At 43.0% G+C, this 26,205-nt stretch overlaps 2 protein-coding genes and 1 non-coding gene across 8 annotated transcripts in view; all 3 read left to right on the forward strand.

Moving 5' to 3' along the window:
• Positions 1 to 8,707, forward strand: part of EEF2K (eukaryotic elongation factor 2 kinase) — a 71,847-nt gene extending 63,140 nt beyond the window's left edge. For 2 of the 3 annotated variants that reach the window (XM_064295682.1, XM_064295683.1), the window contains exons 17-18: positions 464 to 642; positions 5,256 to 8,707. In XM_064295682.1, the coding sequence (XP_064151752.1) occupies positions 464 to 642; positions 5,256 to 5,365 (289 nt within the window). In that variant the 3' untranslated portion in view covers positions 5,366 to 8,707. Of the gene's footprint in view, positions 1 to 463; positions 643 to 5,255 lie in introns of those variants that run through there. The other variant, XM_064295685.1, reaches the window with a different exon arrangement.
• Positions 8,708 to 16,033: 7,326 nt separating this feature from the next.
• TRNAL-AAG (transfer RNA leucine (anticodon AAG)) lies at positions 16,034 to 16,115 on the forward strand. Its single transcript has one exon. It is a non-coding gene; the product is annotated as a tRNA-Leu (tRNA).
• Positions 16,084 to 26,205, forward strand: part of POLR3E (RNA polymerase III subunit E) — a 46,477-nt gene continuing 36,355 nt past the window's right edge. For 2 of the 4 annotated variants that reach the window (XM_064295686.1, XM_064295689.1), the window contains exon 1: positions 16,085 to 16,396. The gene's annotated coding sequence lies outside the window, so the exon portion shown is untranslated. Of the gene's footprint in view, positions 16,397 to 16,417; positions 17,461 to 26,205 lie in introns of those variants that run through there. The other 2 variants (XM_064295688.1, XM_064295687.1) reach the window with 2 other exon arrangements.

The raw sequence follows: 26,205 nt of genomic DNA on the forward strand, positions 1-26,205 counted from the left end.
GGAGAGCTAGAGCTGGCCAGCACTAGCAGAGCATAAGATGAGGTCAAACGATTGCTGTTAGTCAGATGGTTCTGGAGGCCTCAGCAAAGGCTGCCCCCCCGCTCAACCACTTCCTCTCCTACCTGAGTCATATGGCAGATTAGCTAGGACACTCTACCAGCCCATAGGGTGATTTTGTACAAACTAGAAAAATGGCCCCCCTTCTTCACGATCCTATATTTCCTCCTGTTGGAAATTTCTTGTAATATAGTGACTTTGTGAGGGAAAGCTTGCCATCTTGATAAATATATAAATTGACACTGAATGACACCCCTTGGATGTCGTGGCATCGGGTACTCTGGTTATGAGCCATAGGCGTGGCCCCACTGGGATCCCTGACGTGCCCCTCCTGCCGAATGGCACTCCTCCTTCCTACCCCATTGCCACGATGACTTCTCTCTTTCCCTCTGTATTTCTTGGCAAGGTCCCGAGACTGGTCAGAAGCCCTGCACTGGTACAACACTGCGCTAGAGACCACGGAGTGTGATGAGGGCGGTGAATATGACGGGATGCAAGACGAGCCTCGGTACATGCTGCTGGCCAGGGAGGCTGAGATGCTGTTCACAGGTGGCTTCAGGCTGGAGAAGGATCCCCAGAGATCAGGTGGGCCTACTCACCTGCCCCTGGATTGGGATGCGGCTGGACAGGGAGAGTCATAATCCCTATTCTTCTGGGAATCATGGCAAGATGCAAGGCTGACGCTCTTCCCTAGGGACTCGGCAGCTCGGGTGGGAGAGAAAGATCCACCAAAACCCCAGAGCAAACCCATTGCTGTCGAGTCGATTCCAACTCATAATGACCCTATAGGACAAAGTAGAACTGCCCCATAGAGTTTCTGAGGCTGTAAATCTTTACAGAAGCAGATTGCCACATCCTTCTCCCACGGAGCAGCTAGTGGATTCAAACTACCAACCTTTTGGTTAGCAGCCAACTGCTTTAAGCACTGTGCCACCAGGGCTCCTGAAACATCCACAGCGACCCCACATTGTGCCAGGTGGGATGGATACCTATATAGTGCAAGCCCAGAAAAGGGCTTTATGGAGCTTATATGCAGATGAACATTTATATTGTAATGGTTAGTTATTACAGGTTTAAAAAAAAAAACAAAAACAATTGCCACGGAGTTGATTCTGACTTGTGGCAACCCTATGTGTGTCAGAGTAGAACTGCTCTATAGGATTTTCAGTGGCTGATTTTTCAGAAGTAGATCACCAGGCCATTCTTTTGAGGCACTCCTGGGCTGAACCAAACTGCCACCCTTTCAGTTAGCAGCTGAGCATGTTAACTGTTTGCATCACCCAGAGATTCTGTTAGATATTAGTTATATATGTTTCTGTAATTTTTTAAAAATTGAAATAAAATTTACTACTTTAAAGTACACGATTTAGTGGTTTTTAGTATATTCACAATGTTGTCCAACATCACCACTATCTAATTCCAGAACATTCCCAAAAAGAAGCCCTGTAGCTATTAGCAGTGTCTATTTCCCTCTCCTCCCATCCCCTGGCAGCCAGTAATCTACTTCCTGTCTCTATGGATTTGCCTCTTCTGGACATTTCATATAATTGGAATTACATAGTACATGGCCTTTTGTGACTGGCTTCTTTCACTCAGTGTATGTTTTCAAGGTTCATCATGTTCCATGTTAGAGCTTGTATCAGTACTTCATTCTTTTCTTTTTTTTTAATAATATTTTATTGTGTTTTAGGTGAAAGTTCACACAGCAATTTAGGCTCCCATTCAACGATTTCTACACAAGTTGTTTAGTGACATCGGTTATATTTTTCACAGTACATGAGCATTCTCATTATTTCCGTTCTGGTTGTTGTGTTTCCATTAATCCAGTTTCCCTGCCCCCTTACATTCTCGTCTCTGTTTTAAAGTGATTGTTGACCATGTAGTCTCATATAGGTGATTTTTTTTTTATTAACTTTTATTAAGCTTCAAGTGAACGTTTACAAATCCAATCAGTCTGTCACATATAAGTTTACATACATCTCACTCCCTACTCCCACTTGCTCTCCCCCTCTTAAGTCAGCCCTTTCAGTCTCTCCTTTCGTGACAATTTTGCCAGCTTCCCTCTCTCTCTATCCTCCCATCCCCCCTCCAGACAAGAGTTGCCAACACAATCTCAAGTGTCCACCTGATATAATTAGCTCACTCTTCATCAGTGTCTATATAGGTGATTTTTTAAAGGAGCACAGTACTTATGTGTGATAGTTCTTGTTTGTGAGCCAATCTGTTATTTAGCTACAAAGTAACCTCAGGGGATAGTTTCAGCTTAATGTTTGAAGAGTATCTCAGTAGTCTTGGGGAGTCCTCTAGTTTCAACCAGTCCAATAGGTCTGTTTTTTGTCATTGTTGCTTAAGAATTTGAGGTTCTGTTCTACATTTTTCTCCCTTTCTACGGGGGTCATTTATTGTGGCCCTGATCAGAGCTGCTGGTAGTGGTAGCCGGGCATCATCTAATTGTTCTGGCCTCGGGGTAGATGAGGCCGTGGTTCATGTAGGCTATTTGTCTTGTAGACTAATTTCTTCTTTGAGGCTTTGGTTTCCTTTTTTCTTTTGCCTTGGATGAGTAGAGACCAAGAGTTCTATCTTAGGTGGCCATTCGCAAACTCTTAAGACTCCAAATAATATCCCATTACTTATCAATTCATCAGTTGATAGAGAATTTTTTTTTTCTGTTACATAATACACATACTAAACTCTTTGATTTCTCAGACCTAGAATGAAGTTAAGTTTAAAAAGTTTTTTTTAAGGTTGTACATTAAAAAAAGAACCAAATGATAATGTAAATCCATAATCCCTTATTTGAAATTTCTGAATTCAAAAAACTCTGAAAACCGAAAAGTGTTTTTTTTTAAGTTTTAAACAAATTCGTTTGATGGCAAAACCTGTCTTGAACTGAGGGGAGACTGTTTATACTCTTTGTTTCTTCTACTTAGGGAAAATGTTGCTGTGTTTCACTGCAAAACAATGAATGTTTGATCATGGAGTCAAACCCCTGCACGGGAACCCACAGGGGTATTGCCCATTTATGGCATATTGCTGAATCACCTTTCTAAAATCCAAAAAGTTTTGAATTTCAAACACATTTGGCCCCAAGGGTTTTAGATAATGGTTTGTGAACCCATCCATGAAGATATAGCAAAAATTGTGAAGGAAAAATGATGAATGAATGAAGTTCAGGAAACACTGTACTAAGTGATTAGAAAACAGTATCTGAGCATGTATTATCTCTTATTTATTAATTTTTAAAAATTAGACTAGTAATTCACAGTTTTGTGGGGGGGTTTTCTTTCTTTTTTATCTTATTTCAGTAAACCAAAAAAAAAAAAAAAAACCACCCTGTGCCGTTGAGTCGATTCCAACTCATAGTGACCCTATAAGAACAGAGTAGAACTGCCCCATAGAGTTTCCAAGGAGTGCCTGGCAGATTTGAACTGCCAAGTCTTTGGTTAGCAGCCACAGTACTTAAACACTATGCCACCAGAGTTATTCAGTACTCAGTACAAAAGTTGCGAGCCTTTCAGCAGTGCCTGATGCAGTCAGAGTAGGCAACAGGCTTGGCAGGTGGCAGTGGGCTGCTCTGTAGACAAGGCATCCACATTGGAAATCCCAAAGACATGGATTCAAATCCTGGCTCTGCTTTTTACTGGCTGTGTGACATCTCTGAGCCACACAAGTAGGAGGTGGTGGAGCTGGAAACCAGGCCCTCCACCTCTTATTCCAGTGTGTTTTCTACAATACTTTGGTCTCATTATCTTAGGCTCAGTGTAAGGCCCAGTCCCTGTCTTCCAGAAAGGAGGGATGTATATAAGTCCTAAGATGGATGTTAGTTAATAAGTCAAGGAAACACATGGGGTGGCCTGTGTGTTTCCTGGACACATGGGGTATCCATTGAAACAGAGGACACATGGGATGACACACGGGGTGGCCATCAAAACAGAGGAATTTCATAGTAGGCTATGAGGCCATTGATTAGGGACAAACTGGGAAATGGAAAAAGTCCATCCCCAAGGAAGAATTTAGGTGCACATCAAGTCAGGAAGAGTTTTGCTCATTGTCCTCTCTAGGTTCCCAGCATGCTTCTGTCTGTCCCCTCATCCCGAACCACACTGGCTCCTAACTCAAGAAATACCCATGGTCGAGAACGGAGAGGGTTGACATGTCGTGGGGTTGTTAACCAGTGTCCTAAAACAGTATGTGTACTGTTTAAAGAGAAACTAGTTAGCTCTGTAAACCTTCCTATAAAGTACAAAAAAAAAAAAAAAAGACACCATTTATCTGGAAAAAAAAAGAAATAGCCATGGGTAAATTAAGACTCTTGAATTTAAGTGACTGAAATAAACCGACCCATGCAAAGCGGAGCTTTCCAGGGTAATACTGGCCTCAGGCATGGCTAGGTCCAGGGGCTCAAGCCATAGGATCGGGACTGGCTGTTTATCTCTTAACTTGGGTTGGGTCCTCTGGGTTGGCTTCACACTCTGCCCTGTGTGGTGGCCCCTGACAGACCTTCAGTTTGTTCAAAATGGGGATACGGAAGGTGCCTGTTTTACTGGATATGAATTAGATAAATTGGTAGTATTCGTTATGAAGTAATTCTTATTATCATTTCCAGTCAGATCATCACCACCACCACGACCACACCATCTTCATCATAATCAAAAGTTAACCAACCCAAACCAAACCCATTGCTGTCGGGTAGATTCCAACTCAGAGACCCTATAGGAGAGAGTAGAACTGCCCCGTAGGGTTTCCAAGGAAAGACTGGTGGATTGGGACCCTTTGGTTAGCAGCCCTAGCGCTTAACCACTATTCCACCTGGGCTCCCATCAACAATTAGTCCTGCGGAAGTCCTCAGCCTGATCCTCATTGGCTCATATTGAATCACATGCTGAGCCCTAAACCAATCACTGTGGCCACTGAGACAGCTGACACTGATTGGTCATGCCTAATTCTGGATTGGTACCTGTGGCTTAGTGAGGAATGGAGGGAGGGCTTAGTGCTCAGATTGGCCCAGCTCAAATCACATGCCCTGCTGTGTAGGCCCTTTACTCCCAGATCACATAGATCACATGGAGGCAGAGGGGTGGGTAGTTTGGGCACACAGTGAAAACTCAGCTACTGTTCCCAGGATGGGGGAGGACAACTGGGCTGGCAAAAACAACAGATGGGTTCACCTCTTCACCTCCTACTTTGCTGTTTTTCAGGCAACTTGTACACTGAGGCAGCCGAAGCAGCCATGGAAGCCATGAAGGGCCGCCTGGCCAACCAGTACTACCAGAAGGCAGAGGAAGCCTGGGCCCAGATGGAGGAATGACTCACCAGCAAAATCACTGCCGGCTGTCCCAAGCAAAAGGGCTAGAAGGGAGAAAAACAAAACAACAACAATAAAAAGACATTTAGTTTGGGGAAGGGGAGATATTTTTAGTATATGTTGTAAATCTACTTTTGTATTTCATATTTTGACTCTCGAAAATGTCTTTGCTACTGGCAAAGACTACTGCTGCCCTTTAGGGCAGCATTTTGGGGAAGTGGGGAATGAAAATGAAGCCTAATGAACCAACATATGATTTTGAGTTTGTTGGTTTTTTTTTTTTTTTGGTCATGAGACATAAAAAAGTGCGTTTCTGCCTTGGATGGAAAATATTAGGGCTTTGCTCACCAGCCTATTCAGGCTGGACTGAAATCTCAGGCCCACAAAGCCCTGTGTTTCCTGAGTCAAAACGAGGAATAGAGCGCTGCACGTTAACTTTTGGAAACCGCATGGCATCTTCCCATGGATATTAGATTGTATAATACCCAGGTACCCTCTGCCATGGGGGAGGGGCCCTTACACTGACCGCTTACTAACCTTTTAATTTCCTTCCTACAATGCTACAGATATTCTGGGATACAGCCAGATAACTTTTTTTTAAAGCATGCTTTCTGCAGTGGGCTTTACTAAAGAGGTTTGATTTTGGTATGCACGCATTTACTACCTCTAACCCCTACATCAGCTAGTGTGGAAGTGGGTGCACCTCAGCTTACACGTGGAAGGACAGTGGCTTGGAATGTTGGAGTCTTTCCTCCCAGCAGACGCCTTCTGTGCATCTCAGGGGCTGCATGCACAATGTGACTGAAGCGTCCTTTGTACAGTACTCTTCAGTGTTGTCGTAGCATCTGATGTTCTGTAGTATCTGTCCCCAGCCCTCATCCTTGACCTTTTCTGCTTGAAGCTATGCTGATTTTGTTGTCCTCTGCAGCCAGATGCTTTCAGCAGCAGCCCCTTGAGGTTTATCTATGATGTCTGAGAATGAGAGGGCAAGAACTGTAAACACTCATTAATTCTAGTAGTTTCCCCAGGGCCAGGCTGTAGTTATCCTTAACTCAGTGAGCCTTCCCTTTAAAAGGAGTTCAGATCTAATGTTAGCGTGCTTTCAATTCAGTGTTTCAAACAGCAAAGAAAACAGACTGCATTGATCAACCCCAAGAGCTAAAGAAGCCGCTCTTTATGTAAAAATCAAAACATAAAAAAGCAGAGTGTAACATACAGATCATTCTTATCTATGCACTAAAATAGGTCCTTCAACCCTTTAGCGTTAAGTGCTATGGAGTTAGGAACCCGTGCGAGCATTTGTTTCCAAAGTCCAGAGCGTGCCCCTAAGGAAATAATCAAGCAGAGTCAAGTTTACTCTTGAAAAATCGTATATACCCATCAATAACAGTATTCCTGGTTTGTATATGGACTCATCACAGGCAGTTTTCCTCTGGAAGTTAGAACTGATCACCCTGTCTTCACCTGCACCAGATCAAGTGGTTGGCTTGTGTCAAATGTTTTGTTTTTGTGTGTGTGTTTTTTAAACCAGTTTATATAGTTAAATTGCATATGTTAAATGTACATAAAAAGCAACTTTATTGTGATTTGTCTCTTCAAAGTAATCTAGCCTCATAGTGATTCATGCGTTTTTATTGTTGATTTACTAAGCCTCCTCTCTCTCTGAGATTTTATTACATGAATTGTTGGTGTGCCCTAGTCATCTGCCTAATTTCTTAATTATATATCAACTCTTTTCTCTAACCCAGAGGAGGTCAGCAAACTTTTTTTGTAAAGGGCCAGATAGTAAATATTTCAGACTTTGCTGGCCATAAGGTCTCTGTCGACAACTCTGCCCTTTGTAGTGCAAAAGCAGCCATTGACAATTTGTAAACAAATGAGGTTGGCTGAGTTCCAATAAAACTTTATTTATAAAAACAGGCGGGCTACCTGGTCTGTGGTTGCCAACCCCTGAGCTACCATATTAAGCTCTGAGGGCAGAAGCTATCTCATCTTTCTGGCCTCCAGGGCTCAAAAGCACAGCACCTTGGCACAGAGTCATCCGACGTGTGAACAGAGAGCCCTGATCACTGCACTGTCTTTAAGGCTGTAGTTCCTCCAACCAGTTAGTGATTCATTTTGGGGATTAGCTTGAACCATCACTTCTACAATTCCCACTCCACCCACCCACATGGCCTTTAATGTTAGTAGGCGGTCCCCTTCTCCTCCAGGAGGCTGGAATGTCCTGGATGTATAACTAAGCAAAGGCTTCTCTAAGAATCATTGAGAGTGAAAAAAACGAGCTTAAAAGATGTTGAGATCCTTCTGAGCCAGCAGAATTTACTCCACCTTCAGAACCTAATTTCAGGCCTTCAAAGGTAGGGAGCCATGGTGGCCCAGTGGTTAAGAGCTTGGCTGTTAACCAGAAGGTCGGCGGTTCGAATCCACCAGCCACTCTTTGGAAACATTGTGAGGATAGTTCTGCTCTGTCCTATAATATCTCTATGAGTTGGAGTCAACTTGATGGCATAGGTTTGGTTTTTGAAAATTTTTTTTGAAAGCTGGTTAGGCCATCTTTTTCCACAAAGCTGGGTATGCCAAAAAATACCCCAAGACATTCAGCCCAACTGGAAAGACATCCAAGACTATTTTCAAGTGCAAGAGCAGGTGAAGGTCCAGGAGATTAGCAGAGATGGGGATATAGTCCAGGAGTACCTTCATTCACAGATGGGGCAACTGAGATTCTGAAGACTAGATTGACTTTCACAGTGACACGGCTAGTTAGTAGCTAAGATGGAATGAAGGTTTAAGAGCTGCTGTTATTTAGAGAATCCTGGAAATAGAATTTAAGTTTCAACTGGAGTTTCATGGCCCCTTTCAGTGTTGCTACAGACAAAAGAAAAAAAGCAGGCTGTTCAGATAAAAGAAAGAAAAAAAGGAACCCAAACCTCAGTGCTTCTGAATATCCTTATTTTCCCTTCACCTGATGCACTGTGGAAATTTATCGCTAAATGCAACCTTGACGAATCAAGCCAAGACTGCCCTTGAAAACAGCAATTTTTGTGTCTTCATTTCCTTTCATCCCAGCACATTTGTCTGCAGTATCAGATATGTTTTACAAATCAGTGAATGTTTACACAATTCTATGCAGCTTACGTGGGAGAAAGGAGACACAGTATGCACGCTCCCTGCAAAGACTTGTGCCTGTTTGTTGGTCTTGCCTCTGAGGTAACTGGTCTACCTGGACATGGGGGAGGCTGGTGGAACCCCAGAGAAACTGTTTGCATTACAGATTTATTTTTGCATATGTATTCAATTCCATTTCCTCTTTCCAAATAAAGTGGTTTCTTTCCTTCTTGTCTCAAATTCAAATGCCTGTGGTAACAAACGAGTAAAGTAGCTGGGTGGAGGCTGAGGTGAACCCGAAGATTCACATGGAATCTGAAAGGGGTATTTGCAATTCAGCTCTACAAGCTTGTCGCCATGGGGAATGTGGGCCCGATGTTGCCTTGTTTTCCATTTTTTCCAAGAGCTGCTGAAAACTGGATTTTTTTATGCAAAGTTCCTTATTTTTAACATTTGTAATAAATTCTAATAAAAAATTCTTCCAGATTTGTCCCATATGCTGTCAGTTTGCTTTAGAGAAAACATGGAAACCTGTCATATCTTAATTTTCTCATCTATAAAACAGATAGAATATTTTCTACCCTTACAGGGCTGTCATCAGCTTCAGAGGAGATAATACATGTTAAAGTGTTTTGTGATCCAAAGCTTGAGAAAATGTTAGTTTCAAGTTAAAAAAAAAAAAATTTTTTTTTTTTTTTTTTAATTTTGGAAATGCAAACATCATAACTATACATAGTAGATTACACACATTTAGGTCCACTCCTACAATCCTACAAGAAAAGTTTTTTTTTTTTAATGGTACAAACCCATAAAGATGAAGAAAAAGAAAAGTCAACCACACCAAAATTTTGGATGCTGGAAAGCATATGTATTTAACTGAATTGGCAGACCCAAGAAAGCTGGATCCTAAGTCAACAATAGGGAAACCTGAGAAGCAACCCAATTTTCATTGCTGAAGAACCCCCAAAAGGCTGAGGAATTGGTGGCACTGGGAACCTCCACAATGGGGGAATGAAATGGGGCTGAAAACAGAGATTCAGTGATAGATTGTTAAAGCACCAGACTACTAGATGTGTGTCTATCAAGTGTAGCCAGTCAGCTGCCTCTTCATTACCCTTCAGAGGCCTGGGACACCAGGCACAGCAGTGAATAAGATTATCATACTGAAAGGATTAAGTGGAAGTTTACATGTTGGATGGAGAGGCTCCTCCAGCACTCTTTTTGCCCTGTGATCCCAGGCACTGGCAGCCTGACATTGACCTCCCCCCCCCCCCGAAAAAGGCAGATAATTGGAGAATTTGATCAGCTCAAAAGATTTAAGAGTACTTTTTCCTAATGAAACAAGCTGGATGAAGCACCCCACAGGAAAGGCCACAGCCAACAAGCCCACTCATACCCACAGAACTTCCCAAGCAACTTATTAGAGCTCAATTCTTAAACTTAAGCAGGCAGCCAAGGATCACTGTCAGGAAAGCATTTACTATGAAAGACAGACCAAAAGAAGCCAATAGAAGAAGAAAGCATCTTGGAGGGAACAGAATATGCAGGAAAAAAAAAAAATTTTTTTTAAGTATAATTAATGTCCTTAATAAAATACTGTATCCATGAAAAGAGAATAAAACACAATTCTAAAATTTCACACAACAAAAGAGCTCTTGTAAATTGAATATATCCTTATAGGAATGAATAACTTAATAGAAAGATTGGGAGATAAGGTTGAAGAAGTCTTCCAGGAAGTAGAACAACAAAAAAAACAGAAAAGACGAGAAATATAGAAAATTCTAGGAGCCTAACTTAGGAGTTCAAGAACAAATAAAAAGTAGAGGGAGGGAATCTTTAAAAAAATTCAAGAACATTTCTAAGACCTGAAGAATACGTGTTTTCAGAACAAAAGAGCCTATCAAGTACCTAGGACAATGGTAAAATTAGACCTACATCAAGATTCAGCTTCATGAATTTCAGAACATTGAGGACTAGGAGAAGATCTAGAAGTTTCCAGAGTGAAAGGGCTGGTTTCATACAAAGGGTCAAGAATCAGAATAGCATCAGACTTCTCAACAGTAACGTTGGAAGTTGGAAGACAGTGCTTTCTAAATTCTGGAAAATGCCTTTTAACCTAGACTCCTACACCCAGCCAAACAATCAACTATTAGAGTAGACCAGACATTTTCAGACATGCAAATTCTCAAAAAAAGGAAATCTCCCATGTACCCTACCTGTAGAGACACTTTCTAGGGAAAAGAGAATGACTAGATAGGCATTGCTAGACAAGATACAGAAGAAAAGGGTACTTGGTTAAAAGTCAATATGCTCTTGACTGATAGATGATAGTGAACTGGATTGGGTAGAAAATGACATTCTTAGCACATGTCTCAATACCACTAAATTGATAAGAAAATTGCTTAAGCATTTTCGCGTAGAAAAATTTGGTTTCAAACCATGTTTGGAATAATTTTCCTCTTACAGGGGCAAGGAAGTTGGTTAAGAGCTCAGGCTGCTAAGCAGAAGGTCTGCAGTTTGAATCTACCACCTGCTCCTTGGAAACCCTATGGAGCAGTTCTACTCTGTCCTATAGGGTCGCTGTGAGTCAGAATCGACTCAGCAGCAAGGGGTTTGGTTTCAGTTCTTCCCCTCACCTGCATACACTGGGTCAGACAGTGTGTCCCGGGTTCTGATACAACCTTCAGCTTCTCCTGCTTATTAATTTCACATCTGAGTTTTCACAAGACAACTGTGCAAGGAGTCTACTGAACTGCAAGAAACTCCCAAAAGAGGGCTTGGACTTTGCCTTCCAGGATCAGCCTACATCTCTGCAAGCTCCCTGCTCGGTATGTATTAGGAACAGACCTAAATTCCTCCAGAATATTCTGGCAGAAATATCTCTGCCTTCACTTGAGCTCTTACCAGCTGCTAAAGTTTTGGCCCCATGCAAGGAGGATCCTTTTATTACAATTGACAGATACCAGGTAGCACTAGCTTTCTCAGGAAAGGGGAACAGGGATGAATAGGGATGCCTCCAAGGGTGGGAATCCCACTGGACTTTGGGAAGAATCTTGAGCTGGAACCAGAAAACCATCAGGATTTCTCTGACTCTTTGCTCTTCTCACTTTATCATTTTCTCTTTTTTAATGCACTGACTTTTTCTCTACTTCTCCAACCTATGTCACAGAATATTTAAAAAATCCCCAAAACCAAACCTGTTGCCATCTAGTCAACTTGACTCATAATGACCACATCGGACAGAGTAGAACTGCCCCACAGGGTTTCCAGGGAACAGCTGGTAGATTCGAACTGCCATCCTTTTGATTAGCAGCTGAACTCTTAACTTCCACCACAAAATATGGCCACCCCAAACCTCCCCTTCTTCCTAGTTACAACCAGTCTCAGAGGCTAACTCCAACACTTAACACCTTCAAGTTAATAAATCAACAACTCACAATGTCTCAGTTCAGATTCTCAGAAGAAAATGTGATTGGTCCAACCTGAGTCCTAATAACCACCACACAACCCTCTTGCTATGGCTGTGGGGGCAAGCACGCTCAGCTGACATCCACTCTCTGGGCTGGTCGGGCAATTCCTAGAAAAGTGGTAATTGGGCAGATTCCAGCAATAGTCTTGCACTGAGAGGATCCAGTCCTAAAATACCATGACTAGATCAATGCTTCTATTGACCTCAAGGACTATTTCTCATTTAGCTTTGTACCAGTCACAATGCCTTGGCTGTGTCCTCCATCGATGGTTGCTTCTGTACTTTTTTTTTCTATTAATTCCTTCAAAAGCAACAAGCTGTCCCAGCACAATGAAATGTTTGCATGCCATTACTTATGTTAAAGGTAAATACAGAAATAAAAACCAGGCTAAGGAAGACTGGAAGAGGAGAGATATCAAATACCCAAATGTTAGGAGTGTTTGTGGCAATCTTCTTCCAAAAAAAAAAAATCAAACATTTAAAACCCTATGGAGCACAGCTATACTCTGACACTCATGGGGTTACCATGAGTCAGAATTAACTTGGTGACAAATGGTGGTGGTGGTCGCGGCCAACAGGATCATGGCCCTGAGAAGTCTAACATAGTCAACACAGAACTGGAATTCTATTTACAAAAGTGTGATTTATATGACTTTCTAGGGATGTGTCCAAGGCATCGCCAGCCTTGGCCTGCTTGGAATTGCTGCCTAATTTACCCGGTGAGTACTGGGCTAAACATTGACTTGACTTATTGTGTTGAGACAGGTGGTCGTGGCTGTTTGGGGTCTCCTGCCTTCTTACTAATTTAACTAATTGCTGTCGAATCAATTCCAACTGACAGTTACCCCATGTGTATCAGGTAGAATTGTGCTCGATTTCAGTGGTTAATTTTTCAGAAGCAGATTGCAAGGCCTTTCTTTTGAGGTGACTCTGGGTGGCCATTACAAAAGGTCCTTCTTTGTTTCTGGTAACAATTTTGTGTTAAAATCTGATTTTGCCTGACATTTTCTAGTATAGCCACTAAAGCTTTTTTGGTTATGGTTTGATTGATACATCTTTTTCTGTCCTTTTAAGCTATTTGTGCCTTTGAATCTGAAATGTGTGTCTCTTATAGACAGCATATAGTGGGATCTTGTTTGTTTTGTTGTTATCCATTCTGCCAGTTTTGCCTTTTGTTTGGAATATTTAATCCATTTACATTTAGTTCATTTACATGCCTCTTGGAAAGGTTAAAGAATTTGTGCTCACTGTTTCCTTTGTCTGGAATGCTACGCTCTTCCCAAGGCTGGCACCTTCTCAAAATTCAGGACTCTGTTGACTGCCACCTCTTCAGAGAGACCTTCCACGACTACCCCTTCAAAAACAGTTCCCACCCCAATCACTCCACCATCATAATACTTTTTTCCTTCATAGCACTTATCATAATTTGATTTATCTTTTTTTAGTTTACTGGTGTGCTGTCAGTTTCTCCACTAGAATGCAATCTTCATGAGACAGGGGCTTTATTTGTTTTCTGTTGTATACCTAGAGCCCAGAACACACCTCAAATATAGTAGGAATTCAACGAATATGGGATGAATGAAGAAATGAACTTGCCCCAAATCATGCATCAAATAAGGGGAAGAGCCAGGACTCACACCCAGGCAGTCTGACTCTAGAGCCTGTGCTCTTAAATGTGGTCCCCTGCCAATGGCAGTGCCGTGGTTAAGCGCTTGGCTGCTAACAGAAAGGTGGGCGATTCAAACCCACCTAGCCCTGTTCCAAAGCAGAAAAGACCTGTTGATTGGTGATCTGCTTCTGTAAAGGTTACAGCCTTGGAAACCCTAAATGGTTCTACTCTGTCCTATAGGGTCACTTTGAGTTAGAATCCATGGCAATGTTGTTTTTTTTTGTCTGTCAATGGCAAGATTCATATATCAGCATTGCAATGGGGGGTGGGAGTGGTAGAAGGCGTATATCGTGACTTTCACCATCAAGGATGGATTCTGATTTCTACAGACCTAGGAGCAGGTTCTGGAAAGTGTACAGGGCTTTGAAGTCTCATAGATCTCAGACTGAATCCAGGCTGGGGCAGAGAAGAGAGGCCGAACTCAAAACCTCTAATATCATTGCCACAACTGTGCTGTCCTTAGCCCATTCTTCCTATCACTACATGTGTCTGCCACCAAGGCTGGAGAAGGAGCAAGCTGAACTAATTAATGGGGGAAGGAAGAGCCACCAATGGTAGAGGGAATGTATAGAGTAGGGAATAGTAAAGGGGGCAAAACTCAGATATGAGAGAAATTTCAGATTTTGTACACCAATAAATGTGAAAAATCAAGTGGAACGCTTTGTTTTCCTGGAAACTTACCAAAAAATGACTCAGGATAAGGTAGAAAATCTGGAAAGAAATGGAGAAAAAATCATTGAAGGTCATATAATTTGATAATATCTAACACAATGGAAAATATGCATATGATCCTGCAATTCCATTTCTGGTAGTATATACTGTGGAAGAAACCCACCCACATGCACAAGAAGCCATGTGCAAGAAACTTTACTGTGGTATTGTATGTGATGTGAAAATTCAGGAACAATTTAAATGTCCATATTCATAGCTTGGAATGAATTAAATCTATATGGATAATAATAGACCTCAAAAACATAATGTTGGAGTAAGAAAAGCAAGTTGCAGAATGATACTGGTACAATGTGGTGCCATTTATGAAAATGAAAACATACAGAAAATCATACTATATACTGTCCATGGAAAACCACACTGTATATTGTCCATGGAGCTTTTGTATATATAAAAACCCATTGCCATTGAGTCAATTCCAACTCATAGTGATGTATAGAACTGCCCCATAGGGTTTCCAAGGCACATCTGGTGGATTCAAACCACCAACTTTTTGGTTAGCAGCCATACCTCTTAACCACTCCACCACCAGGGTTTCCATGTATATATAATTTTATATACTCATAAAAGTATAAGATTAAGATGGACTGAAAGGATACGATGAAATTCATGATAAGAGATAGAGCTGGGGGCAGGGGAGGAAGTTTGGGATGAAGTGGAGGTCAAAGGGGGCTTTATTTTTGTTGGTAATGGTCTAATATATTTTTGCATGAATTTTTAAGAGACAACATATTCGTATCATTACCTGTAACATTTAACCAAAAGCATATATGTAGAAAAAGATTTGGAAAGAAAAAATACCACAATATTAACAGTAACTACTTCCAGGTGGTTGTATGGAAATATGGTTGATTATTTTTTCTTTTACTCTTTTTGTATTCTGAAATATCTATATGCACCAACAATAGATAGATATTTAAAAATATATAGTCTGGTTTTAAAAAAAGCCAATTGCAGATCAATTCGAATAATATGATACTATTTATGTAAAATTTCATGCACAATAAAAGCAAAGCTATTTTCTATGGATATATATACTTATTTATGTGTTTATGTATATACAAAATAGTTTTGTTTTTATTGTGTATGAAATTTTATAGATATGTATATGTAAATTTCCATATGAATGGATATATATATAGCCATATAAATTAACAGAAAACGAAATGGAAGGATATATATTTAATAATAATAATTACTTCAGCAGACGGGATTAGGATGGGGGTCAAAAGTCAAAGGGCATTTAAACCTTATGTACAAAGGTTTAATATTTTGCGATAATTCACGTACTATTTGTGTAATTAAAAATTAAAATACAAAATTTTTCAGGAACAACCGCCCAGACCACGTCCCCTGGTTTGCCCATTAGAGCCTCCAGTTCGGGTTACTGCCAGGAGTACCTTTTCTTCCGAGACACGTAACTAGCGTCGTGCGGGTTACGCCTAGGTTCCCCGTCCGAGTTAGCTGAGCATGTAGACCCTTAAACTCTTTTCCGCCCTAAAACCTATTTGGAACAAGTACAGGTCTAAATACCAGAGCAAATATTTTTTTTAAAAAGACGTAGCATGTTGTAAATAATTATATTGGGGTCAGATACAACGCATATTAAATGAAAATATAAAAATATGTAACGATTTCGAGAACACAAAACACATTCGAACATAATAAGTAGTATTCTGGAGAGGACATACACTATCTAGGTAGCGTGGCCGAGCGGTCTAAGGCGCTGGATTAAGGCTCCAGTCTCTTCGGGGGCGTGGGTTCGAATCCCACCGCTGCCAGCTGAGTCTTTTGTTCCTTTAGCACACGGCTTCGTTTTGCGCACGCGTCAGCGCCACCTTCCGTATGAATGGAGCGGCGGAGGGGCGGGTCTGCGCGCATCGGGGCGGGGCATTGTGGGTAAGAGGAAGCGCGGAGTCCGCCCAGCTCCCCCCACGTGTCCGCCGGAGTTTCTCCATCAGCAACATGGCTGCTGCCTGATAGAGAGCCGGGTAGCCACCGCCTCTGCAGCCCGCGGGTACCTGGGCCGTTGCCGCCGTCCGCGTGCGGCCCCCGCGGAGAGGTGAGTCCTGAGTTTGCTGCACCCGGACCTGGGCTTGAACCGGGTGCACTCTCGAGGTAGGCCTGGCCTGAGCTCCGGAGTAGGCCGAGGAGGCCCGGGCAGTGCCATGCCATGCCCAGGGTCGGGGTCCTCTCGCGACCCGGGCGACAAGGACCGACAGCCTGCCCCAGAAACCAAGGCCAGCCGCGGGCTCCGACCCCTCGGCGCGGCCCGGGAGTAGGGGAGACCAATGCCGAGACTGTCGGCGGTGACTCAGGGACCAGTTGCCTTACTCCGCCCGGGTCGGGCCGGTTTCCTCCAGGAGCCCCCGTCCGCAGGGAGCCGGTGTCCGGCCGGCTTGTCGGCTAGAAGCAATGGCTACTTGGGGGGCGTGAGAAGGGGACCTGCCTACCCATGAGGGAGGCGACACCCATTGGACAGTGTGTCTCGGGACCGGGCGGCCGGCCCTGATGGATGCGTGAGAGGGTACCCCGAGCCTTCCCGGGCCCCTTCCTCGCACCTGAAACAGATTAACCGCTGCCGAACCAGGCCCGGAATTCTTCATCCATTTATTCAGGCTTCTCGACGGCACTGGGTTTTTGGGTTATTTATTGAGAGCCAACTATGCTGCAGATACGACCCTGACCATTTGATCAAAGTAGGTGACAGGAAGCACAAGTAAACCAGTAAATAAACAAGGTCGTTGTGGCCTGTTAGTTTTAGAATTGGGTTTGGGGGCAGGAAGAAGAGATCTTAGCAACCTCCACGGTTTCCTTGTCCGTGAAATGGGCATCATAGAAATTTCTACCTCCTAGGGTTGTGAGGACTAAATAGGGTAAGACAGGTAAACCTTCTGTATGCAGGACTTGATTTGTGGCTAAGTATCAGACCCTCTGACATTGGGAGAAAACATGTTGCCAAATAATAACAAACCTTTCCAGAGGTTACATTTATTACCTTACATATTCCTCACTGCAGCCCTCTGGAGGAAGGCACTTTTATTATCCCCATCTTCGGTCTGAAAATAGCGAGGGAAAGCCAAACTGGACCGTTCACAGAATGACACCGGCTGGCAACGAGCAGAGGTGGGATTTGAACTTACGTAGATCCAGGTTGAGAGTCCAGGCTCTTACCCACAACGCTATACTTCCTATTGTTGGAGTAATGTCTAGCATAGTGGTTAAGAATAAGAAGCTTTGACATCAGCTAGTTTCCTATTCTGGCTGTGCTGCTCTCTGCAACCGTGACCTTGGGGAAATTAGTCTCTGAACTTCAATATTCCTTCTTAAATGTGAATGTTAAGTCTTGACTCACAGGTTTGTTGAGAAGATTAAATGAGAATATATGTAAAGTCCTTAGAGAAGGGCCTGGCACCTGATAAACGCTGGGTTAATTACTCCTTCTACCTAGGCCAGGCCAACTCATCTTTTACAGAGGTGGAAACCTAGGTAACTCAGAGAGGGGAGATACCTTGTCAAAGGATACACAGCCAGTTAGAAGCTGGTAAGAAGCCAGGCATTGTGTCTACTGGCCCTGGGGCCCTTTCCTCTTAACCCTTATGTGCCCAATGCTACATATAGTGACCATCAACATTAGCAGCTTCTGGGGTTTATTGGGAACCTGCTGTATTATTGATAGTGTGTGCTGTCACAAGGCAGGGACCTTTATGACTGCTTGAAATTGAAGAAATGGGTGTGTGCTGCACATTACTGTTTTTACAGGGTATTGAATGAGGTGTCTAAGTTTTGGGTAGAAAAAAGAGAAACTTTGAAAAATTTTATTTGTTACACATATGTACCAGTAGGCCCCAGTGGGGACTCTGGGGTATAACTAGTGTACTTTATATGTACCACTAAACACTTAGGGCAGGCTTGTGGGACGGGGCAAGAAAAAAAAAAAATCCATACTACTGACCAAAAATTCAGATACACTCAATGATACAGCATGTTTCCATCAATGAAAACGCAGGGTATTAACAAAAAATTCAAAGCAGAAAGTAACTGGGTCACCAAAGGGTTAACTCCATTATATTTTGTCACCACCACCCCTACTCCCTTCATCCATCAGCTAGTGATTATTTGGAGTTTCCTCTGCTTTTCTGATTGACTGACAGGTTAGATTCCTGGGTGCAGTGTGGATGTACCCCGCCATAGCCTTCAAGTACCTCCTCTGCTCTAGGGCCCTCCTTAGCTTCACCTGGTTGTCCTGGTCCCTTTTGCATTTGCTGAGTAGCTCCCTGTTGGGGTCAGAGGCTATTCTAGTTTCCTTTGCCCAAGCCCATGGAGCCACTGCCAGAGAGTGCCCTTGTGGCCACAGGACACCCCACTGAACCCGAGGTGGTCACAGATTTACTGCTTCTGTGAGAGCTTGGCTTGTGGTGGCTGGAAATCCTACCTCCCTCCTACTGCTAGTAAGCATCAGAGGTGGGATTTGAACCTGTGTGACTCAGCTCTACTGCAGTTCAGTTCACCTGTCTGTACTCAAGTGCCCATGATGCCCAAACCATGAGGCTGCCATTTCTGGATGGGGCCTAGTTAGGCTCACTGGGTTGACAGTCTGTGGCTGCTTGCTTTCACGCGTTCAATTCACTCGGTTATTCTTTGTACTATATTGAATGTCTACTCTATGCCAGGCACTGTTCTAAGTACTAGGAGAATAGCAGTGAATTGGGGGAAGGGAGGAAGCAACAACAACAAACAAAAAACCCAGCAATAACTCAGTGAAGTTATATTTGAGGAAACCGAAGCACTGCGAGGCCCTCGTGGAACTTACATTCTCGTGCATAAGACAGGCAACACATAAGCCAACAGACCAAACCAAACCCATGGCCATCGAGTCGATTTTGACTCATAGCAACCCTGTAGGACAGAGTGGAACTGCCCCATATGGTTTCCAAGGAGCGCCTGGTGGATTCGAACTGCCGACCTTCTGGTTAGCAGCTGTAGCTCTTAACCAGTATGCCACCAGGTAGTGGCATATTGTAACAAGAACCATGAAGGAAATAAAACAGGAAGATGTAGTGACTGGGGCTAGGAGACTCTTTAAGATAGGGTGGTCAGGGAACCACTCTCCTCCTGGGATGGGGGAGCCAGCCTTGCAAAGCCTTGGGGGAAATAGTGTAGGTGGTGAGCAAAGGTCCTGAGGTGTGCTGGGACTTGGTCTTGCCCAGTGCTTGGTGAGAGGAAGGCAGGGCCAAGATTATGCAGGGCCCTTGAGGCCGTGGAAAGGAGGTTGGATTTTATTCTATACAACAGTCAAAGGGTTTTGAGCAGGGGAATGAGGAGATTTACTTTTTTACAAGGACACCTCTGGCTGTTGCTGAGAGAATTGGGTGTAGGCAAGAGGGAATGCAGGGAAGCTTGTTGGATCAGTACTTCTCAAATTCCATGTCAAGATTTATTAGTGAGATGGGAAGTCATTTTAGGGGCTTGTAACCAGTGTTTTTATTTTTAGTGAGGATAGAAAACATCACTGCATCACAGTGATACGGGGGGGCAGTGGTTCATGTTGGAGATGATGGAGTGGTTCAGCAGCTTGAAGAAGTTGAAAACCTGGGGCATCTTTAACCTCTGCCTCATAGGAACCAGCTTTATGCAGATTCTTATTAAATAAATTACTCGTTTAACTGGTGATGGTTAGAAAGACACGTGAGCACCCACAGATCTCAGCAGATGTCACACCTCTGTCTTTTGGGTATCTCCTCAGTGACTGGGCCTCGGCCAGCAGGCAGAATTGTGTTTCCTAGAGAATGATTGTGTCTTGGGAAGCTCTTGGGTTGCACCCTCTTAGTGCGTATTATCTGTTCCCTTGCTCACCTGGAAATGCCCAATCTCTGAGCTGTCCACAGAGGTTGCAGAGAAGGTAGATGCTTGTCATGTTCTGTAGTTCTTGGCCCCCAGTGCAGACAGGGTAAGGCCTTGGACTCTCTTTCCAGCCTCTGGCTGGGCACTATGGGTACTTAAAATCTCTTGTCAGTTTGAGGCTTCTGATTTTCATCTAGGCCTCAGTCTCCTTAACCAGTACAGTAGCCCAGCTGGACTCTTTCCGTCTAGTCTGCCGTTTCCACCCTCACCAGTCCTTCTTCTACTCAAAATCTTTTTGTAGCTCCCTATTAAATAGCATTCCTGTGATTTATTTATTCAGACAGCAAATATGTATTGTATGCCAGGCACTGTGCTAGGCCCTGGGGTTAGTCAAGAAACCAGAAACCAAACCCATTGCTGTTGAGTCAATGCTGACTCATAGTGACCCTATAGGACAGAGTAGAACTTCCCCATAGGGTTTCCAAGGCTGTAAATCTGTATGGAAGCAGACTACTGTCTTTCTCCTGTGGAGCGACTAGTGGTTTTGAACCCACAGACCTTTCAATTAGCAGTTGAGTGTTTTAACACTGCACCACGAGGGCCCTGGGGGGTACAGCAAGGGACGAAACAGACCAAAATCCCTGCCTTCGTGTCTCTTACAGCTTAGCGGGCTGGGGATGGGGACAGATAAAACACAGCTGTGCACTGCCGCAGGGTGATGCTGCTCTGGAGAGAACCACAGCAGGGACTGGAGTTGGGGGGTTGCAATTTTGAATAGGGTGGGCAGAGAAGGTCTTACTGAGGAGAAGCCGTTTGAGTAGCAACCTACAGCAGGGAAACGAAGGAGTCTCGAGGTTACCTGGGGGTAGAGCAGCTACGGAGGCCCAGAGGTGGAGTGGGGAAAGGGAAAAGTCAGAGCAGATCAGATCCGATCAAACCATAGATGAGGTGCAGGGCCTCACACGAGAGGATAGAGACATCAGCTGTTATTCTGAGGGTGTTGTGAAGCCTTTGAAGGTTTTAGCGGACTGACAAGATCCCATGCTCTGGCTTGGCTTACAGAAGGATCACCCGCTGTGGGGTTGAACAAAAGTGGCAAGGGTGGAAGCAGGGAGAGCAGGTAGGAGGCTGTTACCCTAATCCAAGCACTAGATGGAGGTGGCAGTGGGCGTGGGTGTGGAGTGAGAGGAAGAGAGAGATCAGGGATGATGCCAATGGTTTAAGCCTGAACAAGCCCAAAGGGTGGAATGTGTGCCTGTAATAAATAAGATGATTTTCGCTGGTGGCCTTGTTGCCTCAGGTGACTTTGAGCCCGTGGTGAGAGTACTGTGCCCTTTTACGTTCTCTTCTGGCCCTGCTGAGTCTGCCAAAGAGAGGCTCAGTTTGGTGCTGGTGTGTCTGTAACATTTCTAACTCCTGGGCTCTCCTGGATGGCAACAGTATATAGAATTGAACAGCTCTGTTCCCCTCCCCCTTTTTAAAAAAATTCTGGTTAAATATGCATAACAATACCTCTTCTGTTTTAACCACTTTTAAGCGTGCAATTCAGTGACATTAATTACATTCTCCATGTTGTTCGACTATCACCACTATCTATTTTCAAATATTTTCTGTCTTCCTAAGCAGAAACTTAGTACCTTTTAAGTAATGACTCCCTGTTTTTCCCTCCCCGGACCTCTTGGTCCCATCCAAACCCGTGTCCAAGCCCGTTGCTGTCGAGTCCGACTTGTAGCGACCCTATAGGACAAAGTAGAACTGCCCCATAGGGTTTCCAAGACTGTAATCTTTTTTTTTTTAATTTCTTTTGTTGTTGAGAATATATACAGCTAAACATACACCCATTCAACCTTTCTACATGTACAGTTTGGTAGCACTGATTACATTCTTCGAGTCGTGCACCCATCCTCAGCCTCCTTTTCTGAGTTGTTCCTCCCGTTAACGTAAACTCACCGCCTGCTGAAGTTCCTATCTAATCTTTTGGGTTGCTATTGTCACTCTGATCTTCTTAATTAAAAGAGCGTAATGTTCAAGGCAGACAGTTTTTACTAGTTAAGCTAAATTATTGTTTGATTTTAAGAGACTCTGGGCGTATTTTTGGTTTAGGGTTTAAAGATTGTCTCAGGGCAATAGTGTCAGAGGCTCATCCAGCCCTTATGGCTCCAGAAAGCCTGGAGTCCTTGAGAATTTGAAATTTTGTCCTGCATGTTCCCCCTTCTGATCATGCTTCTTGTATGGAATCTTTGATCAAGATGTTCAGTAATGGTCACTGGGCACCACTCAGTTCCTCTGGTCTCATGGCAAAGGAGGAAGTTGTTCATGGAGGAAATTCAAGGCCATAATCTTTACAGAAGCAGATCGCCAGGTCTTTTCTCCCACAAATGGTTGGTGGGCATGAACTATCGACCTTAGGTTAGCAGCCAAGCACTTAATCACTGTGCCACCAGGGCTCCTTCACCCCTGGTAACCACTAATAAACTTTGGTCTGTATGCATTTGCCTATTCTAGATATTTCGTATAAGGTGGCCATACAATATTTGTACTTTTGTGTCTGACTTATTTAACTCAGTGTAATGTTTTTGAGGATCTTCATGTCCTTGCACTATTGGGACTTCATTTTTTCTTTATGACTGAATAGCCTTCCGTTCTATGGCTATATACCACATTTCATCATCCATTCTTCTGCTCATGAACACTTGGGCTGTGTCTACCCTTTGGCTATCGTGACTAGTGCTGCAGTGAGCTAACAGCATTATTTTGTATTCATTGTATTTGTTTTTCTGGCATCCCGTTTATGACAAGGGACAGTTGTCATGATTAACAATTATGAAGTGAGAGTTCCTTTTTATATTGTGCTTTAAGTGAAAGTTAACAGTTCATGTTAGTTTTTCATACAAAAATTTATACACATATTGTTATGTGACCCTATAATGTGACAGCACACTCTTTTTCACCCCGTATTTCCCGTGTCCATTCAGCCAGCTCCTGTCCCTTTCTGCCTCCTCATCTCGCCTCTGAACAGGAGCTACACGTTTAGTCTCATGCATCTACTTGAGCCAAGATGCACACTCTTGACAAGTATCGTTTAATGTTTTATAGTCCGGTTTAGTCTTTGCCTGAAGAGTTGGTTTCAGAAATGGTTTTAGTTTTGGGCTAACAGAGAGTCCAGGGGCCATGTCCTCTGGGGTGCCTCCAGTGCCAGTCAGACCATTAAGACTGGTCTTTTACTATATTTGAGTTCTGCATCCCACTTTTCTCCTGCTCCATCAGGAATTGTCTGTTCTGTTCCCTGTCAGAGTAGTCAGTGGTGGTAGCCAGGCACCATCTTGTTCTTCTGGACTTAGGTTGATGAAGACTGTCTCTGGTTTATGTGGCCCTTTCTGTCTCTGGAGCTCATATTTTCCTTGTGTCTTAGGTGTTCTTCATTCTCTTTTGCTCCAGGTGGGTTGGGATCAGTTGATGCATCTTAGGTGGCCACCTCCTAGTTTTTAAGACTCAGGATGCCACTCACCAAAGTGGGATGCAGAACATTTTCTTAATAAACGTTGTTATCTCCCGTGAAACCATGGTCCCCAGACTCCGGCCCTGTTACTCTGTCCCTCGAAATGCTTGGTTGTATTCAGGAAACTTCTTAGCTTTTGTTTTAGTCCAGTTATGTTGACTTCCCCTGTATTGTGTGTTGTCCTTCCCTTTACCTAAGATGATTCTTGTCTGCTATCTAGTTAGTGGGAAACCCTGGTGATGTAGTGGTTAAGTGCTACAGCTGCTAACCAAAAGGTTAGCAGTTTGAATCTACCAGGTGCTCCTTGGAAACTCTATGGGGCAGTTCTGCTCTGTCCTATAGGGTTCCTGTGAGTCGGTATCTACTCTATGACAACGGGTTTTTTTTTTTTTTTTAATCTAGTTAGTGAATACCCTTCTCCTTCTCTCCCCACCCTCGTAACCATCAAAGAATGTTTTCTTCTGTGTTTAAACCTTTTCTTGAGTTCTCATAATAGTGGTCTTATATAATATTTGTCCTTTTGTAACTAATTTCACTCAGCGTAATGCCTTCCAGATTCATCTGTTATGAAATGTTTCACAGATTCATTGTTATTCTTTATTATTGTGTAGTATTTCATTGTGTGAGTATACCATAATTTGTTTATCCATTCATCCGTTGATGTATCTTGGTCGTTTCCATCTTTTTGCTATTGTGAACAGTGCTGCAATGAACATGGGTGTGCATATATCTATTTGTGTGATGGCTCTTATTTCTCTCGGATATATTCCAATGAGTGGGATTGCTGGATTGTATAGTACTTCTAGCATTTTAAGGAAGCGCCAAATTGATTTCCAAAGTGGTTGTACCATTTTACACTCTCACCAGGAGTGTATAAGTGTTCGAGTCTCTCCACAACCTCTCCAACATTTATTATTTTGTGTTTTTTTGATTAGTGCTAACCTTGTTGGATTGAGATGGTATCTCATTGTAGTTTTGATTTGCATTTCTCTAATGGGTAATGATCGTAAGCATTTCCTCACGTATCTGTTAACCATCTGAATGTCTTCTTTGGTGAAGTGCCTGTTCATATCCTTTGCCCATTTTCTAATTAGGTTGTCTTTTTGTCATTGAGGTTTTGCAATGTATTGTAGATTTGAGAGATTAGATGCTGATTGGGTTTGTTGTAGCCAAAAGTTTTTTCCTAGTCTGTTGTCTTTGTACTTTTTTGATGGAGTCTTTTTTTTTTTTTAAGTTTTTACTGTGCTTTAAGTGAAAGTTTACAAATCAAGTCAGTCTCTCATACAAAAATTTATATACACTCTGCTATATACTCCTAATTGCTCTCCCCCTAATGAGACAGCACATTCCTTCCCTCCACTCTCTTCGTGTCCATTCAGCCAGCTTCAGACCCCATCTGTCCTCTCATCTCACCTCTAGACGGGAGATGCCCACATAGTCTCATGTGTCTACTTGATCCAAGAAGCTCACTCTTCACCAGTATCATTTTCTTTCCCATAGTCCAGCCCAGTCCCTGCCTGAAGAGTTGGCTTTGGGAATGGTTCCTGCCTTGGGCTAACAGAAGGCCTGGGGACCACGACCTCCGGGGTCCGTCTAGTCTCAGTCAGACCATTAAGTTTGGTCTTTTTATGAGAATTTGGGGTCTGCATCCCACTACTCTCCTGCTCCCTCAGGAGTTCTCTGTTGTGTTCCCTGTCAAGGCATGGTATAGCTTTTTGATGAGCATAAGTGTTTGATTTTTAGGAGCTCCCAGTTATCTAGTTTCTTTTCCGGTGTTTGTGCATTGTTATGTTTTGTTTTCTGTTTATGCCATGTATTAGGGCTCCTAGTGTTGTCCCTATTTTTTTCTTCCACAATTATTATCGTTTTAGATTTTATACTTAAGTCTGATGCATTTTGAGTTAGTTTTTGTGCATGGTGTGAGGTATGGGGCTTGTTTCATTTTTTTGCAGGTGGATATCCTGTTACATCAGCACCATTTGTTAAAAGAGACTCTTTTCCCCAATTAACGGACTTAGGGCCTTTGTCAAATATCAGCTGCTCATAGGTGGATGAATTTACATCTGGATTCTCAGTTCTGTTCCATTGGTCTGTGTATCTGTTGTCATACCAGTACCAGGCTGTTTTGACTACCACGGCAGTATAATAGGTTCTAAAATCATGTAGTGTGAGGCCTCGCACTTTGCCCTTTTTCGGTAATGCTTTACTTATCTGGGGCCTCTTCCCTTTCCGTATGAAGTTGTTGTTTTGTTTCTCCATCTCATTAAAAAATGCCATTGGAATCTGGATCAGGATTGCATTGTATTTGTAGATCACTTTGGGTAGAATAGACATTTTCACAATGTTGAGTCTTCCTATCCATGAACAAGGTATGTTTTTCCACTTATGCAGGTCTCTTTTGGTTTCTTGCAGTAGTGTCTTGTAGTTTTCTTTGTATAGGTCTTTTATGTCTCTGGTTAGATTTATTCCTAAGTATTTTATCTTCTTGAGGGCTATTGTAAATGGTATTGGTTTGGTGATATCCTCTT

Source organism: Loxodonta africana, chromosome 12 (genome assembly GCF_030014295.1).
Source record: "Loxodonta africana isolate mLoxAfr1 chromosome 12, mLoxAfr1.hap2, whole genome shotgun sequence".
Lineage (NCBI taxonomy): Eukaryota > Metazoa > Chordata > Mammalia > Proboscidea > Elephantidae > Loxodonta > Loxodonta africana.